Source organism: Bos indicus x Bos taurus, chromosome 3, assembly GCF_003369695.1.
Source record: "Bos indicus x Bos taurus breed Angus x Brahman F1 hybrid chromosome 3, Bos_hybrid_MaternalHap_v2.0, whole genome shotgun sequence".
Classification (NCBI taxonomy): domain Eukaryota; kingdom Metazoa; phylum Chordata; class Mammalia; order Artiodactyla; family Bovidae; genus Bos; species Bos indicus x Bos taurus.
In genome coordinates, this window is record NC_040078.1 from 51,787,149 (window position 1) to 51,812,578 (window position 25,430).

Below are 25,430 nucleotides of genomic sequence, written 5' to 3' on the forward strand. Positions count from 1 at the left end.
ATGGTTTTCCTGTAGTTTCAGTAGTGTATGAGGAACAACGTCTACATCAGAGATGTGACAGATCAGATTTACTGGTATTTTCTCATGACATTCAGAAGACTGAATATTCAGCACTGTTTGAGACAAACCTGATTGGCGCTGGAACTCTTGGACAGGGCTTTTTGGACTGCTGTGTGATCAAGTATGGTTTCAAGAGGTCACTGAAATTACAGAAGCTACATGTGAAAATTTTTTAGTTCTGCATGTGTACTAAGTCGTTTCAGTCATCTCTGACTCTGTGTGACCCTATGGACTATAGCCCTCCAGGCTCCTTTGTCCGTGGGATTCTCCAGGCAAGAATACTGGAGTGGGTTGCCATGACCTTCTCCAGGGGATCTTCCTGACCCAGGATTGAACCCCTGTCTCTTATGTCTCCTGCATTGGCAGGCGAGTTCTTTACTGCTAGCACCACCTGGGAAGCCTCTTTTAGTTCTGAGTTGTAAACTATTATGTTCTTTCCCTGAGGGGATAATATTTTTAAAATAGAGGTGTAATTTCTAGTTTGATTAGAGAGACTAATTTTGTTTCTGTTTCTGTGATTAGAATTTTCCTGCTCTTCTATAGTATATTCTTTAACATGGGTTGCTGCTGCTAAGTCACTTCAGTCGTGTCTGACTCTGTCCGACCCCATAGACGGCAGCCCACCAGGCTCCCCCGTCCCTGGGATTCTCCAGGCAAGAACACTGGAGTGGGTTGCCATTTCCTTGGTTAATGGTTACTTAACCTGGAGTTCATGGGTCCTGCATGGATGTATTTCCCTTACACGGTCACAAAGTTTTATGTGTCTGTGGGGTATTTTGGTGTGTGTATGTGTGGAGGGTGTATGTGGGGGGGTGGTGCATAACTTACATTAAGCTCTCAAGAGGTTAAGAAAGAAGCCACTAATACAGAGATTTGTCACTGTTCCCTTATTTGAGATGCAGCCCCTTTAAGTTTACCTCTATTTGCCTTCACCACCACATGGCCTCTGCGTTCAGTTTGTTATTCCTTACACACACACACACACACACACACACATGAAACCTGTGGACTAAGAGATGACCCTTATTTTTATGTGTAAATTTGATATAGGCTTGAGAGTCAACTCTCTAAACTTCTGTTTGGACGTCCAAGTTGGAAATTATTGGATATACTGCTGTTTCTTTGCTGAAGCCTGTCTCACCTCTGATCTTCCGACTGTAATCCCTGGACAGTTTACACAGGGGAAAAAAGCTTTAGCACAATGCTCTTATCTTTGTAACTATAGTCTGTCCTGATCTATAGTTGATTCTAAAGGGATTTTCTTTTTCTCGTTCTTTTTCTTCTCCTTTTTTCCCCTTCTTTTTTTTCAGCCTGAGAGAAATTAGGCACCTTAGCCAGGAATTCTTTAAGAGCTATTCTCGGTATGTTCTCCCCACATTTCTGGGAGCTTTTTTACCTTCATTCTTTGTTGGTTGTTTTTGATTGTCCTCTATCTTCCCTTCAGCATGATTTATTCAAGTGGAGGAAGGTTGCTGCAGGGTTAGGTGAGCAGGTGCTTGGGGGGGACTCTCTGTTGCTGCCAACTGATCTTTTTAAAAAGTATTGAGTATTTTTCTTTTAATTTCCCAATTGTAGTGTCAATTCTTCTTTGCCAAATGGTTTTTGGGGCTTTGCCTGGGCCCCATGTGCCAGAGTCGGGGATTCATCTTGGCCAGACACTGCCACATATTGAAGAGGGAACCGATTCCAGGAAAGCTCAGAGGGCCATGGCTCCTAGAAATCTCTCCTTGATGGTGTGAGCCAGGCCTTGACACTTTGGACCATCTGGAAAATTTTGGACTTGAGCACCAGTATCTGTCTCATACATATTTTTCTTTTCATTTCCTAAGGTTTTTTTTTTTTTTTTTCCCCTAAATTCTTGTTCATTGGAGATATATATTTATTACTGTTTTATCTGTGAACTCCAAGAAGAATCGTCTGCCTGAGGACTGCAACTATTCTTTGTGCTCAATAAACAGCTTTGTAATGAATAAATCTGGAAACTTGCACACATTAGTAGTGACAGAGTGTTTCTTTGCCGTTGTCAGGTACTCTTAGACAAGGAATGATTTCACCTCTCCTTTCCCCACTCTCTATAGTGTGTGCTTTCTGTAGTGGGTATCTCTCTCTCTAGTTAGTGTAGCAATATGAATCTCTGCCCCTGCTCTGTCTCTGCTGCCTCTCCTGTTTATAGGGGTGATCAATCTGACTGTTTCTAGACGTGGACACATCTCCAAAATTCTGTGAAGTTGATTCTGTAGAATCAGAAAACATGTTATTTTGCTGTAGCTGTACCCAACATCGCTGTTCATTAGTACTCTGCTTTTAATACTATGCTTATGCCGATACTAAACTGACCGTAGCAGTGTTGCTGCAATAGCTCATGATGGAGTCTTGCTTCTGTGTTTTTTCACTTTTCTGTAAGTTAGTTAGCTAAATACCTTTGAGTCTATTCAGATTAAAAAAACTTTTTAGGTAACATAAATTAATGACTTTGTTGTGATAAATCAGTCATTAAAAATTATCTACTCTATATTAAGCACAGTATTAAATGTAAGACATATCTTTGCCTACTGGGTATTTATAGTCTTTTTGAAAATCAAGACACATATTCTCAGTAGTAAATGAACCAAATGGTATTATATACCACAATGCAAATTATTCATAGAATAAGATACTTTTGTGGCCTTGAAAAGCAGAGAATTAAACATCCAGTTGATATTTACCAAGTGCCTACCCTGTGCTAAGGCATGGAGATTGATAGTTCAGTGTCTTATTATCAGTGACCTGAGGATACACTATAATAAGTGACACTGGTGTCCTAGGCAGTTCTGCAATGAAAGGCAGAGATACACTGAGATAGAGTGGTCCAGCAGCCATTGGGAAGACATCGAGTAAAGTAATCCAGCTTTGAGAGCTCTATGCCTAATGACGGTATAGATTCAGATCATAGATCTAGCCCATTTAATCCTCATAAGGATTATGGCTGAGATGTAAAATTATTTCCAGTGTATCTCTCAGTCTGTGTCTTTCAAGTTACAGTTCATTTTTGTTTTTTGCCTAATCACTTTAGGGTGCTTTTTGGTGAGTTCAACTTGTTTGCGTGTGTGTGTACTCACTCCAGTATTCTTGCCTGGAGAATTTCACAGGCAGAGGAGCCTGGTGGGCTACAGTCCACGGGGTTACAAAGAGACACAACTAAAGTGACTTAACACGCATGCACGCACCCATGCTAAGTCGTTTTAGCCGCGTCTGACTCTTTGAGATCCTATGGACTATAGCCCACCAGGCTTCTCTGTCCATGGGATTCTCCAGGCAAGAATACTGGAGTCAGTTGCCTTGCCCTCCTCTAGGGGATCTCCCTGACCCAGGGCTTGAACCTGCATCTCTTACGTCTCCTGCGTTGGCAGGCGGGTTCTTTACCACTAGCACCACCTCAATTTATTTAAATACAAGTAATTCTTGGGTCTTGCCTCGCCCCTCAGGACAGAAAGCCAGTGGAGACATACTTATATGAAAGTGTCTGTTCAGTATTTATCCATCCTTTTCTTTTCCATGTTCGTGTTGACTGACCTTGACTGATGTGCTCTGGGAGGGTGTTGTTGAACCCTCTGTGTCCACATCTCCTCACAGGTGCTTTTGGGTGATGCTAATGATGACAGTGTAACCCTACAGTAGTCCTTGATCTGCTATCAAAACTGGCCACAGTTTTCCTATCCAAACTCGTGGTTTTCTTCTCTGTTTTTTCTTTTTTGGGATTGGAACTGTATACAGTCAATTTTTATTCTGTGTGTTCTCTATGCCTCATTTCTTTGGAAAACCCCTTCGAGCTAATAGCTGGGATGATGAAAGCATTGGCAGCTTCCTTTGGCAGCCCCTCTCCCTTAGCTTTCGGCGCTTTTCTTTGGCAGAACTCACTTGACTTTATAGAGAGAGATTGGAACTTACCTGGAAGAGAACAAAGTCATTTCTTTGACGATTCAGAGGAATAACCTGCCCCCAGGTGATTCTATTCTCCACTTTTAAATTTAGTCATTTGATTTGAAGGATAAGGCAGCCCTGAGGGAAGGTAACTTTTATTTTGCCTTTGCCAACTCTGGAAAAATTTAAAAAAGTGTTTTGTTTACTTGTATTCTGCTTTTACTGGGAGCTGGTTCATGTTTTGGTTGAGATTAGTATGGATTGAACCACATGATACAGCTGTTTTTTGTAGTTAAAAAAGGTCAAATATTGGCAGAATCATCTAGTTCAACCTAATATATCTTATCTATAGCATCTGAACTAGCTCTTAGCTTGTTTCTGTTAGTGGTGAGCTGTGAAACAATATGCCATGTGCTGTGCTGAGTGGTTTTAATGGAAAGCTAGTACTAAGACTTCTCTTTCTGTTTCTTCCTAGGTCACTCTGCACCTGAATCCCATCTCCTCAGTCCACATTCACCACAAGCCTGTCGTGTTCCTGCTCAATTCCCCACAGCCCCTGGTTTGGCATCTGAAGACAGAGAGACTGGCAGCTGGGGTCTCCAGACTTTTCTTGGTAAGTGCTTAAAACCCTCCCAGTGTGATCCTTGAGCATAAGGGTATAATGACCCTAAATTTTTCAAGGCTTTTAAAAAGGCTTATTTCATTGAAATGTTAATAATAGCAGAGTCCACAGTGTATTAAAGTTGGATTTTGCTCTTAGTGGTATTTGGGTGGCATTGATAAGCATTCACAGAAAACACTCACATGTCCTCTTCTATGCATGAAGAGTCTGGTCATACTTGCATGTTTGAGCAGGATCTGTAGTCATACTCTGTGTGGCCTGAGCTTTGGTCTCAGTCTTCCCCTCCTTCCTCCCCATAGTACCAGGAGATTGTAAATATTGTAAGTAGCCATTAGATGTGTGGTCTCTGACCACAAAATAAATACGTACAGACCCATTTTATTCATATATAATACGGGCCTAACTATAGGAGGCTGATAGTGCTTTTGAGTATGAAGGGAGCCAGTTTAGCGTAAGTGCTTGTAGGATCTGTTTGTTGAGAAAGTGACACAGTGAGCTCCAAAATGAAAACATTTGTATTTTATAAAAAAGCTGGAACCCAGCTCTTGTGGAAGGATCCAAATATTACCTACTATTTGTAAATCATGTCCTTTTGAGTTTGCCAGAAACATCCAAGCTCTCTAGTTGTGGAGAAATTGACGGGTTGTTTGGATAGAATTTTTGGGGTATGATATCATGTCTGATGATGAGCAACACTGCACAGTGATAACTCACATTGTCTATTGCTGGGGATACATGCTAATGTCCTCAACTGCAGAGCCTCAGACTCCCAAACCTCTCTTGCCTACAAGCAATCAAAACGAGAAGAGTCCACAGTTAATGGTGTTCATCTTGCACAATGAATACATTTTGCCTAATTAATGATTCTTAATTCAGATCTGTAGTTTCTTATCACTTGTATAGGAACTGTACTTTTAAAAACTCAGAGGTACCTACTGAATAAAATAAGACTCCATAGACAATACAATTAAAAAGTAGATAATTAAATGAGTTAAAAAGGAGGAAGGGAAAGCTTTTTATAGAAGAATACCAATGAATAGCTATAGAAGAAATGATGGAATTAGAAAATCATCAATTTGTGACTGTCATAGTAAAAGCTGATTAGGCAGGAGTCATCAATAGATGCTGAATCTAGCGGTGGTGGAGGGTATTTGAGGAACAGTATATTTACATAGTCTTAAATTAGTTATTATTCTAGCCCCAAATCCATATAACCTGAGTCTAATCATGAGCAAATGCTGAAGACAACTAAATTGGGTCACGTTCTATAGAGTAACCGGCCTGTACTCTGCAAAAATGTTGGTCATCGAAGAAAGGTTTAAGAGCCATTCCAGATTGAAGGAGGCTAAAAAGACATCTGTGATCCCTGTGTAACGAGTGGCACCATCACTATGAGGAAGATTATGATGACAACGGGAGGAATGGAAATTGAGCCTATAGATTAAAGTATCAGTGTTACATTTCATGAATTTAATAATAGTACTTATTCAAGAGAATATCCTTCTTAGTAAACATAATACACTTAAGCATTAAGGGTTAAAGGGGCAAATAGTTCAGAGAAAAATTCATATATAGATAGAATATAAAGCAAATATGGCAAGATATTGAAAACTGGCAAATCTAGTTAAAGATATACATGAGTTCTTTGTACTGTATTTGCAACTTTGTAAATGTGAACATTTTAAACCCCAAAGTACATTTACAAGATAGGAGTTATTAGTAAGTTAAATTATAGCCTTTTCTGAGAATTTAAACTCTCATTACTTCTAAATTTAAAAGGCCAAAAGTCAAAATTAGTCGTTACTGGGCTTCCCGGGTGGCTCAGCGGTAAAACGTCCACCTGCTAGTGCAAGAGACACAAGAGACGCAGGTTCAGGCCCTGGGTTGGAAAGATCCCCTGGAGCAGGAAATGGCAACCCACGCCAGTATTCTTGCCTGGAGAATTTCTTGGACAGAGAAGTCCATGGTGTCGCAAAGAATCAGACACAAATGAGCACACACACATGCATACACACCTTGTTGTTATCAGCACATTTATTTAGCACTTAGTATGTTCCAGGTATTGCATAAGTGCTCTAATGTTTTCTCTTATTTAATTCTCACAATAACCCCATGATGATGGGGATATTTACAGATGCATTTCCAGATGAGGAATCAGATAAGATTTAGAGAGGTTAAGTAGTGACCCAAATCACTTGGCTAGTTACTGGCAGAGTTGAGATTCAAATCCAGAAAGGACTTAACTCTACAAGCACTTGTACTAAATTGGCTCCCTTCATACTCAAAAACACTGTCAGTCTCCTATAAAGGCATTTGTGATAGTAAGATTAATAGTCATTATTATAAAATCTATACGCATTTTGCCCTTATTGTGCAGAGTTGTGCTGTCCAATTCTGTAGGTACTAGCTGTGTATGTCTATTTAAATGAAGTAAAGTCAGAAATACAATTCCTTAAGCACCCTAACCATTTCAGGAGCTCAATTTCAGGAGCTACTACATTGGGCAGGTTATGAGCAAGGACTTCTGCCTACACTGGTTTGAATCTAAGCAGTAACAAGGGAAAAGTATTTAATTTCTCTAAGCTTGACTTTCCTCAGTTGTAATATGGGAGTGATAATAGTCACTACATCATGAGGTTGTTCTCTTGATTAAATGCGACTACATGTAAAATGTTTAGTGTGGGACCTGGCATGGATAATTTCATAAACATTACTACCATTTTTGTTGCTATTTATTATTAGTCATTAGTAAAGACCACTTGGGAAGGATGTTGAATTTACATTTCTAATTATGAAATGTCTAGCTTGGCCAGGGATACCCGGCGTGCTGCAGTCCTTGGGGTCGCAAAGAGTCGAAACAACTGAGTGGCTGAATAGCAACAACAACTAGCTTGGCTGGCCCCAGACTGAAAGGAGTTCCCATTTCTTTGGGCTGTAGGGCCAGATGAAAAGTGGGGGTCACATATATTGTAGTTGCACCCATCGCTTTCTGGATTCTTTCTTCAAACTGCCTCTCTGTGACTTTTAAGGGAAAGTATCTTACTCCTAGTTATTATTTATTTGCTTTAATTCTGTTTAACATCAGTAAGAACTGCTTTTTGGCCATCAGCTTATGACACGCTAACAATAAACCACAGGAGATGGTTTTAGTAAACAATTGAACATCAGCCCTATCTGGAGTTTATCCCATGTAAGGAGATTGTAGAAAAGTGATGAAACTCAAATTACCAACACATGGGAGGCAGCATTGGGAGAAGTCAAGGATTCAAATTCTGGGGCACTTTAACTCTGCCTTGCTATCCAACAGGCTTTCTTTAGGGAAAATGGTTTTCTCTATCTGTGCATTTCCTCGTGACCTGGAAGAGATGGTGGAGCATCTGTTGTTCATTCCTGTTCTTAGATCATTAGACAACGAAAGGGTACAAGTTCTCTCACAAGCTGGGCAACTCTCCCTAACAGAGATGGTGCTGAAGGAAAGGAGGCAAGGGCGAGCTCTTCTCTTGTTCTCTGTAACTTGAAATGAATGACTTGACAGCTACTGGGGCAGAGGGATCTGGATAGATAATTGCAGGTGTGTTTCCTTTATTCATTCATTGTAGTTAGAAGTAAGGGATAAGATAACTAAATTATTTTAAGTAAAGTGTTTCATCCAAACACTTCAGAAGGTCCCTGGAATCTTTGGAAACTGAGGCTTAGCCATCTCCTTCAGTCTCTTTTCCCAGGTTACCTGGAGAGCTCAAGGGAGCTGAGGAGAGAGGGTAGGTCCCATGATTCTCAGTCTAAGATGTGCATGTCCTTTGCTGATGGATTTGTATTACTGTCCTAAAGCTTTCTTTACTTTAGAGTTACAATACTTTAAAAGTTTTGTGTGTGTGTGTTTTGTCTGCATTGTGTGACTTGCAAGATCTTAGTTCCCTGATCAGGGATTGGGGCACCCTCAGCAGTGAAAGCACGAAGTCCTAACCACTGGACTGCTAGAGAATTCCCAACAGTTATTATTTTTAAGTAGGATTGTGCTGTGCTTAGCTGCTCAGTCGTGTCCGACTCTCTGTGACCCCATGGACTATAGCCTGCCAGGTAAGATTCTCCAAGCAAGAATACTGTAGTGGGTTGCCATGCCGTCCTCCAGGGGATCTTCCAACCCAGGGATCAAACCCCAGTCTCCCACATTGCAGGCAGTTTCTTTACCATCTGAGCCACCAGGGAAGCCCAAGAATACTGGAGTGGGTAGCTTATCCCTTCTCCAAGGGATCTTCCTGACCCAGGAATTGAACTGGGGTTTCCTGCATTGCAGGCAGATTCTTTTCCAGTTGAGCTTCAGGGGAAGCCCAGGATTGTGAGATAAGTTCAAGTAATATTTACTCATCTACAACCATGGTGACCTTTTAAGTTGTCAAGTCTGCATTATTATAACTGCCCAATTTACAAAAGGAAACTTTTCATAATTAGTTAGCAGGATCTTGTGTTACACAGACTGTCTCAGACACCTACGAGGGTGACTGAAAACATTATATTTTAATGCCATCTTAAAAAGGTATCTGTTTATCTGTTTTCTACTGTCAAATCTTTTCAGTCCTCCTCTTGATTACACTGTGCAGGCAAGAGGGAGTGTGTCAGGTAGGGAGAAAATGGGATTGAGTTTCCTCTGCAACTGCAGTTCTTTTATCTGGTTGTTCTGGTTACCTCGGAAATGGGAGTGGATGAGAGTGATTATTTCAGGCTGAGTGTCAAGTAGTACATCTTTGAGTATGTCACTCTCTCTCTCTCTCTCTCACACACACACACACACACACACACACACACACACACGATCGAGTTGTCACAGCCTTATAGGTTTTCTTTTGCAAGGTGTAGGGATATCCCAGAGAAGATTGGGTCGGTTAGAGTTATCCTTAAGTGCAACCTGAATTAAAAATAATCCTACTTTCTCAACCTGTCACGTTGAAACTACAAGTACAAACTCTCTTAGAAGGATCATCTACACATTTTTATTTATGCAATTATTTCTGCATCAAAGACAAAATAGTGCAATAAATGTCTGAACTTTTAATCTAAGTTTGCTAAAAATGATTGAGCAGAGCCACAATACTGGATTATCTTTAAAAACATGCTATAATTTGAATAGGCATTTCTCCAAAGAAAAAACACAAATGGCCAATGAACATGTGAAAAGATGCTCAATATCATTAGTCATTAGGAAAATGCAAAGATGCATGATACAGGGTGCTCGGGGCTGGTGTGCTGGGGTGACCCAGAGGGATGGGATGGAGAGGGAGGTGGGAGGGGAGTTCAGGATGGGGAGCACATGTACACCCACGGCGGATTCAAGTCAATGTATGGCAAAACCAATACAATATTGTAAAGTAAAATAAATAAACAGAAAAAAAAAAGAAAACCAAGAAAAACAAAACCAAATAAATAAAACCACAATAAGAATCCACCTCACATTCACTAGAATGGCTTTAATAAAAATGGCAGATAATAACAACTGGTGCTGAAGATTTAGGGGAATTGGAATTCCCATACATTGGTGGGAAGGTAAAATAGTGCTTTGGAAGACAATTGGGCAAAATATATGTGCATGGAAAAACTTGTCCACAGTTGTTCATAACAGCATAATTCGTAGTAATAAAAAAGTGAAAACAACCCAAATGTCCATCAGCTGGTGAGGGGTTAAAAAGTGGTATATCTATACCCTGAGATATTATTTGACCAAAGTAATGAAGTACTGATACATACAACAATATGGATGAACCTTGAAAACATAAATAAAAGAAGAGAAAGTGAAGTCGTTTAGTTGTGTCCAACTCTGCGACCCCATGGACTGTAGCCTACCAGGCCTCTCTGTTCATGGGATTTTCCAGGCAAGAGTACTGGAGTGGGGTGCCATTTACTTCTCCATAAAAGAAGTCAGACACAAAAATCTACAGTGCATGATTCCATTTATATGAAATGTCCAAAATGGGCAAATCCATAGAGATGGAAAGACAATCAGTAGTTGCCAGAGGCTAGTGGGAGAGGAGGATAGGAAATGGCTACTAACGGTATGAAGTTTCTTTGGGGTGAAAAATGTTCTGAAATTAGATAATGGTGATTATTACCACAGTTGTGAATATACTTAAAACACTGACTTATACAGTTTAAAAGGAGGAATATTATGATATCTCAATAAAATGAATTATAAAGGTAAATTGTATAATTTTGTTTATGTAATTTACATAATAGAATTACAATAAGGTTGAATTGCATCTTAATAAAGCTGTTAGAAAAAAAAATTGCTACAGAATTCTTTTCAAAATGATGCTGTAAAATCATTTTACTTTATTCTGTGAGTTTTATTTAAAAAGAAAAATAAAAAACCTTGCTTTGTTTGTATTACAAACCTGAGCATTCTCTCCTGCAAGGTCTGTAGACTTAGAACTCTAGAACAAGCAGACGTTCTCAAATGCCTGGTTTCTAGTAACATGAAATGTCTAATCCAGGGGTCTTTGCAGCCTTTGTTTTGTTTTGTTTTTTATTTATTTATTTTTGGCTGCACTGGGTCTTCATTGCTGCACAGGCTTTCTCTAGTTGTGGCGAGTGGGGGCTCCTCTTTGTTGGGGTACTTGAGAGAGATAAGCAGCAACTTCTTCCAACCTCATTCACTCTTGGGATAACAGTGCTGTGATTTGTTTTTTCCAGCCATTTATCAGTAAAATCAGGAAAGAAATGCCTGTAAATATGTGTGTTTGAACGAAGGTGGTGAGTCAAAGGGGCCCCCTTAAAGGTAGAGTTTCCAGTACTTGGGGCATACTTAACACCAAAATATTATTCATTGTTTGTCTGAAATTCAGATTTAACTAAGTGTCCTGATTTTATCTGTCAGTTCTATCCAGAAGTAACTCAGATTTTTGTTTCTAGTTCACTCTCTGGCCTGGATGTCAGGAGGCCCAAATACTAATCTTTGCTTCCATCACTAATTAATTATACATCAAGCACTACACAAAATCACTTCACTACGCAGGTCTCAGTTTCCTCACCTCTAAAGTTAGGAGGTGGTACTAGTCAATCTCTGAAGTTCCTCCCAGTTTTCAAACTCTCCAAGAATGATAGTACAACTGCTACATACTAATATTGCATCCCAGTTTAACTGGAAACAGAAAATGGTAATCTGAACATTGCCCCTTCAGCAAATCCAAGTAAATATCAGGGCAGGGCAATTGAAATAAATGAGAGAAACCAAATTCTATGCTCGGATTAAAAACAAATAAAAATTTAACCCTAATGAAAAATGTAAATTAATACCAGGACCATGCTTAATATTTAAAACCTAGTTTTGTGTTTCTGACGGGGGTCGGGGGTTGGGTAAAGAGGCTAAGGTTGCCAAAATTGGTTTATCCCTGTCACTTAAACTTGGTGGGGGGGGGGGGGGTTGGGGAAGAGGTCCAAATATGTTGGGGCTCTGCCACCAAACCACAGGCAGTTCTCTGGTCTGCGCGGCAGTTTGGATGACTGACAAGGCTCAGTGAAAAACAAGTGCTATTTGTTTTCCTGTGCCCAGTATTTAACTGGAAATCAGAAGGCGAAATTTCCAATCGGTTGTTAAATAGCCCCAGATGTGTGCTTAGCGTTGCTCTAGGAAGGGACACGCACAGCCTGTAGCACAGCGCATGTCCAGAAATTCCTCTTCTGAATCCAAGTGATGTGTAACTGAGTCCTGAGCATCCAAAAATACCCTCTGAGTAGCTCAGACATTCAAGTTTGCTTGTGGAGGAGGGAACTTTTAAAAAATTTCTATATTCTCTACTGTGTTGCAGTTAAAAAACCTGGACATGATTTCTTTTTTCTTTTTGAATTTCCTCCTTTCTCTTGTTTGGCAGTTCTCCCCACCTTTAGAAAAACATGGTGTTAGCATACTTGGTGTGACGGTTTCTGTAGCTACTTGTTCATTCATCCAACACCCAGTTTTCAGTGCCTGCAGGACACTGGGAACTGTGCTAAGTGTGGAGGCTCCAGAGAGAAATGGGGTGGATTGCCTGCCCTCAAGTAAGATGGGAAAGATGGTTATGAGACTGGGAAGTACCACTGTCGGATCCTGAAAACTGGAGAATGTGCGAATCCTCTTGTTTCAAGTGCAATTAAGGCAGCCCCCTCTGTGAGGCTGACCCCAGAGTAGCGTGTGGTTGAGGGCTTAGGGGTGCCTACCTAAGCACCAGAAGTGCTTAAACCAGAAGTGTCACCCCTATATACTAGGGGTCCAGATATGCCATTTTGGATTTTCCAGTGAGGTCTTTCCCCAAATAAATTCTCTCTTAAAGGCAGATTAAATAGCTAAATGTTTCAAGATTGGTTCTTCCTTTTTCTTTTTTAAAAATATCTCTTGTGGAATGACTCACTGTGTCCTGTGGGATATTCCAAGTGGTTGTGTACCAGGCACTTTTGTTCCAGAGGCTGCTTATCTCCTGGTTTTGTGGCTTGTCCATAAGAGCCTTAATTATAAGGGGCTTGGTCCTTTCATGCACTGGAGTCGGTCAACTACCATATTTCCTAGGAGTGAGTTTCTCGCCCTTTTGCGGTGAGAGAGCTCTTCCTAAATGTCACGGAGGTAATTAAGAGCATTGGAAGGAGTCCAGTTTCAGCTAGTAATCTTGGTCCAGAAAGAGTTCTTGAAAGACTTCCTAGAATTTACCCTAACTCGTTGTATGAAAGCTGGTGAATGCTGCCAGTGAGTGGCCCCTTGGCCTTCTGAGGTTTGCCTGGGTGTACTCTTCCTGATCAAGACATCCTGTCCTGAAGCCTTCACGCAAACATAGACTTTTCCTGCCTCTGCTGGACTTGCTGTGCCATGTCTGCGTGGGAGAGGGCTGGTGTTTCTTTGTGTAAAATCCCATGGTGTCCTTTAAGGCTTTACTGTTTCAGGCTGATCTGGTAATGTGAGGAATCTGCCCTTCCTAAGCATTGGGCAATTGTATCAAATGTTACATCTCCAGTGCCCTTGGTGAATGCGGTAGGCAGCCTCCAGAGAGCTGTTTGGTAGAAAAAGCAAATATTTTGTTAAGGGAGATTGAAGAGTATTTTTTCCATGTCATGAGTTGGGGGAACTCTGTCTCCTGGGAAGTACTCGTGAGGCTGACTTGAAAGCTCATTGGCGTGCATTGGTCCTCTCATGAACTGCAGACATTGAGGTCCTTGGTAAGCGTTCCCCACAGGGAGCTGATATTCACTGTTTCTCAAAAGGACCACAGGACACTCTGACTCCTTCTTAGGCAGAGTCGTTGGAGTTATTTGAGGCAGCCAAACGTAGGATAAATAGTTTTCCCCAAGACGTAGTTGCAAGAGGTTGTCCTGACTGTGTCTGACTGTACATAACAACAGTATTCTCAGATGCTGTGTGAAGCTTCTGAAATAGTGTTACCGGTGCTCTACCCATGGCTGGAAGTGAGCTATAGTGGCTGATACCTTAAAAGTAGCAAAGCCTTCTAAAAGGGATTGAAACACCCCCATTTTTTTTTAAGTCTTTATTGAATTTGTTACAATATTGTTTGGTGTTTTGGCCCAGAAGCATGTGGGATCTTAGCTCCTCAACCAGGGACAGAACCCACACAACCTACATTGGAAGGGGAAGTCTTAACTGCTAGACCACCAGGGAAGCCCCCGCTACTGGTGTTTTGAGCCCTTCTTTCTGTGATCTTTTCCCCTTTAGTTTGGCGCCTTTGCCATTGTCCCTCAGTCCTAGACAGTACAAGGAAGGTGACTCTCCTAAGGGGCATCATTCAGGTAACGACTTAAAAACTGCTTCTTGACCGCTTTTCCAGCAACATTAAGTCCGTGGGTTCCTCCACTTGTTCTCTCTCGATCAACCCCACCAGGATGCCCGGCTCTAATATCTGCATCTGTCCTTAGCCCTCTGGGGATCATTTCTTCATTGATGTTAAATGTGTTCAGTTCAGCCTTCCCAGCTTTGGCATAGGAGATCACCTTAGTCTTCTCCAGAGACTGTGAACTGTACACTGGAAAACTATGCAGCCTGCCTTTGGTTAGAAGCTAAGCTGAAGGAAGTTCAAGAGGGCTCCAGCCAGTGGTTTGGATTGAAGGCCCCACTCCATCCTGGCACCCAAGGACATGTCCCTTTAGAACCCCTTTCCCCAAAGTGTTCTGAGGTCTGTGGTTTCTGGGTCAGAATATGCAGCTCCATTCTCTTGGAGCTTGCATCAGCCCTTAACAGAAGCTGTATCAGTCAGGGGTTATCCAGAAAGGAAACCAGTAGGAGGTATATACGGGGAGAGATTTATTGTAAGAAACTGGCTTGCACCACTGTGGGCACAGGCAAAGCAAGGCAGACATCCACAGGGCCGGCAGTCAGGTAGGGTGGCTGGAACTCTCCAGCAGGAGTGGAGCTGCTGTCCACAGATGGAATTCCTTCTTCCTTAGGGAAGCCTCAGCTCTGCTGTTAAGGCCTTTCAACTGATTGAATCAGACCCACACAGATTAGCTAAAATAGTCCCTTACTTACTTAGAGTCACCTGGTTATGGACTTTAATTACATCTACAGAATACCTTCACAGCACATCTAGATTATTGTTTGATTGAATAATTGGAGACTATAGCCAAGCCAAACTGACATATAAAAGTGAATGTCACAGAGGCTTTTGTATTTAACATTTTTACAGCCTGATGTTCTTGTCATCCTAGATCCACTAGAGTCTCTATTCAGTCATTTTCAGATCCTGTGTCACTTTTTATCACTGTCTTTTACCATAACAGATCTCTCTTCTTTCAGCCAAGCTGTTTTTTGCTTCCATATCAGTCGTCATTATTTTCCATCTGCCCCTTCCATTCTGTTTCTCCTCCACTGCTGCCAGTATGACTCCTCCAGCTTCTGGGAAATGGGAGAGAGAGACAGAGAGATGGACAGAGAGAGAAGGAAATAACCAGACAGGGAGACTGTGGAAGAGGCAGAGAAGGCGTGATCCCCAGCTCTGCCCCACTGCTTTCCTTTGTCACTCTTGTACAAACCTGGGTTTGTGTTGAGTAGTTTTTGGAGTTCTGCAGGTGCAGTTTGAGCATGCACTTGTCCCTTGCTAAATTTCTGTAAGCTGGGGCTTTACCTAACCTCTCAGTAGGAACTCTGACAACAGAGTTGTCAGATGTGAGGATTCAGAATCTATGAAATGTGCACTGAGTGACCTGTAATTGCTTTTATGATTTTCTCTCCCAGTGTTCTATTGATGCGAGCCCAGGGGGCTCCTATCTACCTTACTTTACTGATTTCTTGAGCTTAGTAGCTACTACTCCAGGGAGGTGGAGTAGAAAGAGCTCTAGAGTGAGAAGAGAGGTATTTGGTTTTTTGTCAACCCTGCTTTCTACCAACTTTGTGCCCCAGGCATACTCTTTAACTTCTTTGAACCCTAGTTTCCTTGTTTCGAACTTAGATTGTCCAGTCTTGATAAAGAAAAACTCTGTAGAGGGAATTACAGGTGCCTGTTCGGAGTCAAGTGTTTGAAAAGTTCAGTTTGTTCCCTTGAACCTGCATTGGCAGATTGGATACACCTTAAAAGAAAAATAGAAGAAAGAATCCTTCTTAGTGAGGAATTTCCCAGAAGCACGTTTGGTGGGCCACAGAATATTATGGATCACGGCAAGGACTGGTAATGATGCCAGCATTTTGTTTACTTCCTGGAAAACACTCTAGATGATAAATACACTTTAAATTTTGGGTCACATTCCTTCTAACATCATGCTATATTGGAAGATGGGAAAGGGTAAATATAAGAGTCTTCAGAGATGATTTCATAAGGTCATCGAGGATCCCTGTGTGGCCTGGGGCTTTACTTTGGAAAACTCTATATTATAAAGCAGCTTGCACTTCATTAATTTGGTAACCTGTGGGGACTGAGTTCGTCTTTCAGAATCAGTGAGTTATTTTGCTTATCTTTGTATATGTGCGTATTCATATTTACTCTCATTTTTGTAACATTTCCATGGGAGATTAGAGTATTGCTTTTGTACTGGCTCATGTTCAAGTTTGTGCATGTTTCTATTCTGTGGGTAGCATCTCAGAGCTTTCCTCTTGGACATGTGTAAATATGTAGGGCATTAAGAACAGAGGGCACTTTCAATCCTTTAGTTCTTTATATTTCAACAGAAATAAAAATTAAAAGCAGAGGATGATCACCATGAATGTTTTGAGAAAAATTGTTGAATATGTTTTAAGTCATTTTGTTGGACAGAGTAATCTGGTTGTGGATACAAAATTAAAGCATCCAAAAATTTTTAAGTGGTCACATGGATTCATGTTTCTTGAGTGCACTGTTGGCAGAGATCACAATCACATGGCTCATGAATATTTAGCTTTGCAAATTATGCCTGTAGGTTCAGTGGACATGGAAGTTATTATTTCTTTTTAAAAAACTTTGAAAAAAACACAAAGTTATGATATATGGTTAATAGAAAACAGGTTTCAAATCACATGACAGGAGGAAATAGGCAAACACAGTCCTACCAGGAATTGGAGTAGGGAGAATGTGTGATTTTCCTCTTTCAGAATGTAGGGTTCTGTCCTCATTTGGGAGGTAAATGTTTCAATACTGTTCCAGCACTTTATGTAAGTTTGTTTTTGCTGGACTCAGTGCATGAAATACATCAAAGCATCATCTCCTCAGTGCATTTCTGTGTGGGCACTCTTATGAGTTCTAGGGCAGATCAGATCTGCATAGATCTTATGCAAAAACCTAAATTCTAGAGAAATGCCTCTCCTACTTTATCATAAGTCTTTTTCTCCCCCCTAGAATTGAACTAACAAATTCTTGGCATGGTAGGTGTTTCTGAAATGACCGTGTATTTTTCTTTGCTTTATTTGTTTTCCTTATTTTACTTCTTCTGTTCTCTTAAGCAGGCATCTCCAGAAAGAGATGTGCTGGTGCAAGTGTCTGGCAAAAGGAATAGGAGTAGTAAAGGTTGCGTGTAAGGCAGGTCAGAAGAGGGAGAGGAGCTGACCCTGATTGTGCAAGTGCTGAACTTTCAGCAATGCCAAAGTCATGTAAATGTATGAAGTTGGGTATGTGCGTTAGAGCAGCCTCATGGAGCTGTAACCTGAATAGCATAGCAGGCACTCACCCAAGTGATAACTCAAGCTCCAAATGGACCACAGCCCAGCTATTGGGTGTGTGTGTGTGTGTGTGTGTGTGTGTGTGTGTGTGTGTGTGTGTGAGACACACAGAGAAAGATTGATTGATTGATTCTTGAAACAGATTTTCCTCTGACATTTCAGCAGGCATTTCTTTATCATTGGGGAGCTATGGTTCCTCATTTCACAGGGCACATTTCTATCTTTTTTGACATATAAGAAGATGACTCCCAAAACGACTTGCTTTACTGTATCTCTCTTGGCTTTTTTAAAACTAGTGTGCAGGAGAAAATTCTTGCTTGTTCTCCAAGCAATCCTATTCATGTTTTACAAAGATTACATAATGTTTTTGTCTATGGCCCAAAGCAGTGATCCTCAAGTATGCCTGGCCACCATGGGGTGGCAGGCAGATGATTATAAAGCAGTCTCCTGGACCCTACATTCCCACCCCACCCCAGAATCTGCATGTTAACATACTTCTGTGGTGATACGTTGGTTTGAGGATCACACTTCTGAAAGAGGTGGATGTCTTCCTTTTTTAAAAAATTAATTAATTAGGCTGTGTTGCATTGGGTCTTCATTGCTGCAGTTTTCTCTAGTTGTGGCGAGCCAGGGCACCTCTTCATTATGGAGCGTGGGCTTCTCACTGTGGTGACCTCTCTAGTTGCAGAACAGAGGCTCTAGGGCACGCAGGCTTCAGTAGTTGGTGACAGTCGGGGTCAGTAGTAGTGGCTTACAGGCTTAGCTGCTCCTCGGCATGTGTAATCTTCCCTGACCAGGAAAGGAACCTGTGGCAGGCAGATTCTTATCCACTGTACCACCAGGGAATTCTGAGACATCTTCTTATCACTGGTTTTACTATATCTTCAAAATCTGGTGTGTATTTTACATTTACGACAGTGATCAATTAATTACGTACATTTCAGGCTCTCAATGGCTAGTGGCTACTGTACTGAACAGCCGTAGAGCAAGGAGGGCTTGACCCTCTGGCAGACACAAAATTGACCATGGCACTCTTTCCCCTCTCTCCCTTGCTCCTAAATATGACCTCGGAATACTTACCAGCACAGAGCTTTAGGCAGCCGCTGCCAGTTAATGGGACCTCAGGATTCATGCATTCATCAAATAGTTATTGAGTGTCTTTTTTATATCCAACACTGTGCTTTTGATATTCCTATAAGCAAAGCAGTCTAAAATCTCAGCCTCTGAAGGAGCTTACATACTAATGGGAGGAGATGGGCTATAGGCATAATATATAAGTAATTTACATGGTAGTTTAGAAGCTTACTGTATTATACTCTAGAAATAAGAATATGTAACTCAGGTTTGGGTGCTAGAGTTGGGGCTGCGGGGTGGTTGGATTGTAATTTTATATAAGCCGCATTGAGATGGTAACGTGAGTAGACATGAAGGTGGAAGCTTCAGAGAAAACTTAACTGCCACCCAGGCAGTTAAGCGCAGCCTGCGTTTTCATCTGGGAGCATGGATGAGGTGGGAGAAGGCAGGTAGGACTAAGTGGGGACTTAAAATATGGCGTTATCTTCAGCAACGATTCTGTCTCCCTCCACACTGAAGAGATCACACCAGCTTGGGGGAGGCCAGAGAGAGACTGTGAGGCAACCGCCAGGCCTCTGAGTCAGCTGATGTGCTGAGATAAGTGCTAAGATGAGGAGCCCCAGTTCCAGGAAAATAACGTCTACACACCCATTAACCAGCATTGCTTCCCTTCACTGGGCCTGGAGAGATCCATCTTGAGGCTTCAGTGGGTCTGCTTAGGACTTTAAGAGTTAAAGCTTAAACACAGGTGTGGAAACAAAAGGGCTGGTTGCCTCTTTTGCTTTTTTTCTTGCTCTTTGGACAAGGTTGTTGAATCTGATCCAGAAAAAATAACAAACTTGGCTCTTGTTGCCTAGCCGTAAGTTCTTGTAATAAAACTCCCAGCACTGGCAGAGAGAGTAATGTTCTTTACAAAAAAAAGTCTGGTAGCATAATCAGAATTTAAGATACAAATGGTGCGCATGGTTTCAGTAGGGAGGAGCAGTCAGGAGAGGGGGTGGTTAAGTGCATTTCAAAGCCTGGGGCCTGCTGGACAGTCCGGTGCTTCATGTTTGTCCCTTCAGTGGACACTTGCTAAGGTTCAGGATTCTCAGAGCTTGGGGCTCTGTTCGTTCCCACAGGAAAACGTTTGTCATGTTGGAATGTCAGAGGACTGGGTTTTAATTAGTAAGCAGGAGAAAAGTTCAGTGGTTTCTGCAGGAAGGCACGGAACTACTAAATGATTTAATAATTGGTTTTTAGGGGAGTTAGTAGGTGAAAAATCAAATACTAGTTTTAAAGCCTGGCAAAAGATCATTTCCTGGGCAGTGAGGGAAGCAAGGTTTATAAGAATAAAGATATTATGGCTTAGCCTTTCCTGTAAGTAACACCATTGAGCTTTCATTCAGCAAGTGGTTACTGAGTCTCTACTTTGTGCCAAGCACCTTGCCAGGCCCAGGAGATGATTCAGAATGAGCTAGGTGCTTTCTTGGCCCTTGTGGTGCTTGTCAGGTAGGATGGCAGCAGGTTTGCTGGTCAGTGGTAGCAGTTCATGTGAGAGAGGGACTGGGCTCGTGGTGTGCCAACGGCAGCTCCATCTGCCGTGGGCAGCTCCATCTCCAGGAGAGAAAGGGAGTCTGAGAGGTTTTACAGAGAAGGGATACCTGTGGAGGACAAGGAGCAGTTACAAGGTGAGCACGGGGTAGGGGATGAGCAAGCCAGGTAGGGAGCAGGATGTAAAAAGACCCAGGAGATCTTAAGCAGCATGATGTGTTGTGCCACTGTGAGTGATTTCACAGGGCAGGTGCTTGGGGGAGTTCCGGGAAGTGGGGCGAGCAGAAGCCCTCTCTGATCATGTGCCAGTTAAGATGCTTAGGTGCTATCCTCCATCATCATGTGTTTTACTTTTTAGAAAGATCTCCTTGGTGATGGTGTGGATGAGGAGTGGAGCGAGATAGGATTGGCAGCTTACACAGCAGGAGGTTACTGTAATGGTTGAGATGTGAGGTTGGTTGAGATGTAAGAGCCAGCAGTGGGGTGGGTAGCAGGGCAAGGACCCGCAAATAAGGTGGAGGATGGAATGAATTGCCTTGAAAAGTTTCTGCCATTTTATCCAAATGTAAAACGCTTGCTCTTAACATTTTTAAAAACAATTCCATATTCAGTCATGTAATAATTATCCTTGTAATAGTGATTGTAACCCCTCGTCATGGTAGAAACATACTATTTTCCCCTCTATCTTTTTTTTTTTTTTTGCTATTCTCTTTACATCTCTTTTCTTCCACAAACTTTAGTCCAAACCAGACTCTAGCAAGGACTGCACTCTAGGGAGATCAGGCAGGGACTGGAGTGCTGACTGGCAGAGGAGTGGCACTGGCCGGTCATGTCTTTATTTCAGGAGAGCTGTTAAGGGGTCCTAGGATGACGCCCTTGCAAACGAGATGTGGACTATTCCATGAGATCACTTTGTAGTTGGTGAACAGCCTGCAGGCACGCTATGTCACTTCAGTGGTGTCTTGACTCTTTGCGACCCTATGGACTGTAGCCTACCAGGCTCCTCTGTCCATGGGATTCTCCAGGCAAGAACACTGGAGTGGGTTGCCATGCCATCCTCCAGGGGATGTTCCCAACGCAGGGATCAAACCCACATCTCCTTCAGCTTCTGTATTACAGGTGGATTCTTTACCACTGCACCACTGGGGAAGCCCTGGAAAATAGCGTGGGCTCCTGCAAGTTCTGTTCCATGTGCTCAGGTCAGCGTGGGAATGTGCCTGCAAGTCAACAGACCTCAGCCTTGTCTGGGTCAGCATCTCAGGGATTTAGACGAGTGTGGAGATGGCACACACATGAAGTTTAGAGATTTTTGACAATCAACAGAATAGATTTTTATATGGTCTCTACAGAATTGAAATGAGTCTAAAGACCTTGATTTATATTAAAGATACACGGGTGTAGGGGAAGGAGGAGAAGAGCCTTGAGCTGATAAAATCAAGACCTGAGACTTGAGGTACTATTATCCCTATCTCCACCTCCCTGGTGTGAATTGCAGTACTTTCTCCCCTGGGTTATTCCAGAAGTCTACTACTAGTCTCCTGCTCCTTGTCTGTCTTCAGTCTAGACTGGCCACAGCAGCCAGAGTGATTTGTTAGATGTTTTCATGAATCCTCAGTGGCGGCCCATCTCACCCAGACTAAACACCACAGTCCTTTGCAATGGTCTGTAAGGTCCTGTCGGACCTACTGGTCTCCTCTGTGGCCTCTCTGACTTTACTCCTGCTCATCTCCATCTCAGCCCTGTGCTCCAGCCACGCCAGCCTCCTTGCTGTCTCTTTTCTGTGCCAGACGTACGCACTTGCTGCTGTCTCCTCCCCAGCACCCTTCCCCTGATGTCCATGGCTGCCTGTCATCTCCTTCAGTTCTTGACCTGCCCAGTGACTTTCTCAGTCAGATTTTACACTTAAAAGTAGAGTGCCCCTCTTCTCTTCTCTAATTTATATCATTCCTTCACACTTGTTTACATGTATTTTAATTGTTTATTTTGTTCCTCTGACTTCCTTGCTAGACTGTAAGCTTCACAAAGCAGGGAATTTTGTCTGTTGCCTTCTCCACTATATTCCCAGCACTTCGAACAATGCTTGGCTTTCAATAAATATTTGTTGGATGTTTGTTTAAAGCATAAATGAATGGATATGAGATTATAGTAGGGTTCAGCTGATATAAAAGCTGATGTGATCTTGGGCCTCATGCAGTGTCCATAGAAAGATATTTCGTAAAGAATCGGCTCACGTGATTATGGAGGCTACAAATTCTGCAGACTCAGCATCTCAGTTTGATACTGAAGGACAGCAGACTGCTGTAGGCCCAGAAGAGCTGATGTCCCAATTCCAAGGCTGTCAGCTGGAGAATTCTCTGTTACTCAGGGGAAGGGTCAGCCTTTTGCTCCATTTAGGCCTTCAACTGATTGGGTGAGGTCCACACCCATTGGGAAGGGCAATTTGTTTTAGTTGGTCTACTGATCTAAGTGTTAATTCTGGACTTCCCTGGTAGTCAGGTGGTTGGGAATTCTCCTACCAGTGCAGGGAACATGGATTCGATTCCCTGGTTTGGGAAGATTCCATATGCCCTGGGGCAACTAAGCCCATGTGCCACGAATACTGAGCCTGCCCTGTGAGCTGCAGTTGCTGAGCCTGAGAACCACAGCTACGAGAGCCTGTGCTCTGCAACAGGAGAAGCCACCGTAGCAAGAGGCCTGTGCACCGCAACAAATATGCTCTGCAACAGGAGAAGCCACCGTAGCAAGAGGCCTGTGCACCGCAACAAATAACAGCCCTGATTGCTGCAGCTGAAGTCCACGCGCAGCAACGAAGACCCGGCACAGCCAAAAGTAAATTAATTAAAAAGAAATGTTAGTCTCATCCAAACACCCTCACAGAAATGCCCATAATAACGTTTGACCAAATAACTGGTACCCTGTACCCCAATCACACTGACACCTGAAGCTAACCTTCACAGTACTCTCATCAGACCACACCCCAAACCCTGGGTCTCGTCCCAGGCACCACATTCCAGAGACTATGCTGATGAAGATATGACAACCGTGGTGTCTGGGGAGGAGTCCAGGGAGTTGGACTGTTGCCCTCAAGAAGTGAAGTGGTGGTCAGGGTTGAGTGACATCTACAAACATTTGAAGGTTTGTCTCATGGAAGAAAGAGGAAGGGATTCTTTGGTTTGGAAAGCCCAGCTCAGACAAGTGGGTGGAAGGCAAATTTTACAGGCAACTAAAGTAAGAAGGGACATCTCCTGCTCTGAGAGCCAGTGAAGTCTCCTTTCTGGAAGGGTGCAGGCAGGGCCAGCTGTGACCAGGAGTCAGAAGTCGCCTGTTCTGATCCGGCCTGGGTGCTGATTCTCTGACCTTGGGTAGGCCTTTAGCTTCTCTGAGTTTCTCTCTGTGGAAATCAGAGTAGCCTGCATCAGAGGTCATCCTGAAGATCAGGTGGAAATAACCATACCTTGTAAAACTTGGTGGGGCTCAGGGGAGGCCTTTGTGTGTGAGCTGCTGTGTCAAGTCAGAGAATGGGTGGTCAGGAGGAGCGCTGACTAACCCCTTGCTGCGGCAGAAAATTTCCACTGACCTGCAGTCAGGGACGCTTCACTGCCCCTGGCAGCTTTGCTTTCTTCTCGTTGGAATTCGCCTGAGGAGTGGCAGTTGACTCCTTTTCCAAATTCCTCAGCCCTGAGTGTGTGATCTGTGCTGCTGCTGGCCCTGGAGAAGCCAGACGAGTGGGGCAGATGGTGAGTGAAGGGCGCTCCCCCTTCTTGAGGAGTCAGCTCCACGATGGCATTGCTTTTAATGACTTCAGGATACATTCCCAGGTTGCTCCCCATTTCTTCTCTTATTTACACTGCTCACATTCTTGCCTCTGGAATGCACCAGGGTGATCTATCCCATCTTCCACTCTGGAGAAATGTATTCTCTGCATAACATATTTAAAGCCCTAGTGTTTTATTTTACGGTTGTAACATGAATGAGAAAAAAGGAAAGAACGGAACATCCAGGGAGGCTTGCCTAAACATTCAGAACTGTGCTGGCAGTGGGACAAAGGCCTCTGCGCTGCTGTGGGTTTTTGCGGTGACAGGCTTGAGAAAAGCGACTTTTTAGTGCAAGTGCTTTTCAGTGAAAAGGTGATTTTACTACAGTGCTTAAGTCAGAAAATCAGATAAGCATTGTCTGAAGTTCAGTGTTGATGAGTAGCTAAGCTTCAGAGGATTTATGAATACGTTGGCATGGTTATTGTTGGCAGGTAGATGGCTCAGGAGCTTTTCCTTACGCAGGCGATGTCAAAACAAGGTCAGAGCTAAATGCTCCCCCACTGGTTTTGTTTATAACTGGCATTGGGACGTGTAGCAAGTGTCATTGCCACATTTGGTAGCGCTCTATAGTGCCTGATACATAGTAGGTGTAATGAGTGGTCACTGTTATAGGTGGTCATAGTTTACACCCAGCTTCTTAGTGATTAGTTCTGGGTTTCCTGAGCCAATACAAACCAGAAAGTTTTTATTATTCTTTGTAAAGTACATAGCGGCCCAGTTTTTAGGATAGAAAGAGCTGTCAATTTGGAGATCCGATTTGAGAATCCAGTAGCTCTTCAAGTAGCAGTAACATTCAGTCAGTCCAAAGCATAGGCCAGGATTTCTCAGTTGTGGTGCTGTTGACAATTAGGATAATTCTTTGTCATGGGGGCCATCCTGTGCATTTTAGGATGTTTAGCAGCGTCCCTGGCCTCTATTCACTAGATTCCAGTAGCTCTTCCCTCCTGTTTGTGACAATCAAAACTGTTTTCAGATGTTGCCGCATGTTCCCTGGTGGACAGAATAACCCCTGGTAAGAACCACTGGTGTAGAGGAAGCTGTGAGGTGCCCATGATGGGCTTTTCAAACTGTGGATCACTCAGTACCCATTAAGGCCAGGCTTCTCAACTGTGGTTGAACATTGAAATTGTCGAGGAAGCTTTAAAAAATGCTGATGCCTGGCTTGCACTCCCAAATTCTAGTTGATTGGGGGGTGGTGGCCTGGGTCTCAGGATATTTAGAAACTCCTCAGATGCTTCTGGTTTTCAGCCAAGAGGGAGACCACAGCATGAGTCGGTGATGGAGTCAATGGGGTGAAGTACTGCTTTGCTAGCATTTAAAAAGTATAAGTATATATGCT

At 42.7% G+C, this 25,430-nt stretch overlaps 1 protein-coding gene across 4 annotated transcripts in view; it reads left to right on the forward strand.

Moving 5' to 3' along the window:
* TGFBR3 (transforming growth factor beta receptor 3) overlaps positions 1–25,430 on the forward strand; it is a 209,669-nt gene that overhangs the window by 127,187 nt on the left and 57,052 nt on the right. For all 4 annotated transcript variants that reach the window (XM_027536536.1, XM_027536535.1, XM_027536533.1 and 1 more), the window contains one exon: positions 4,436–4,573. In XM_027536536.1, the coding sequence (XP_027392337.1) occupies positions 4,436–4,573 (138 nt within the window). The remainder of the gene's footprint in view (positions 1–4,435; positions 4,574–25,430) is intronic.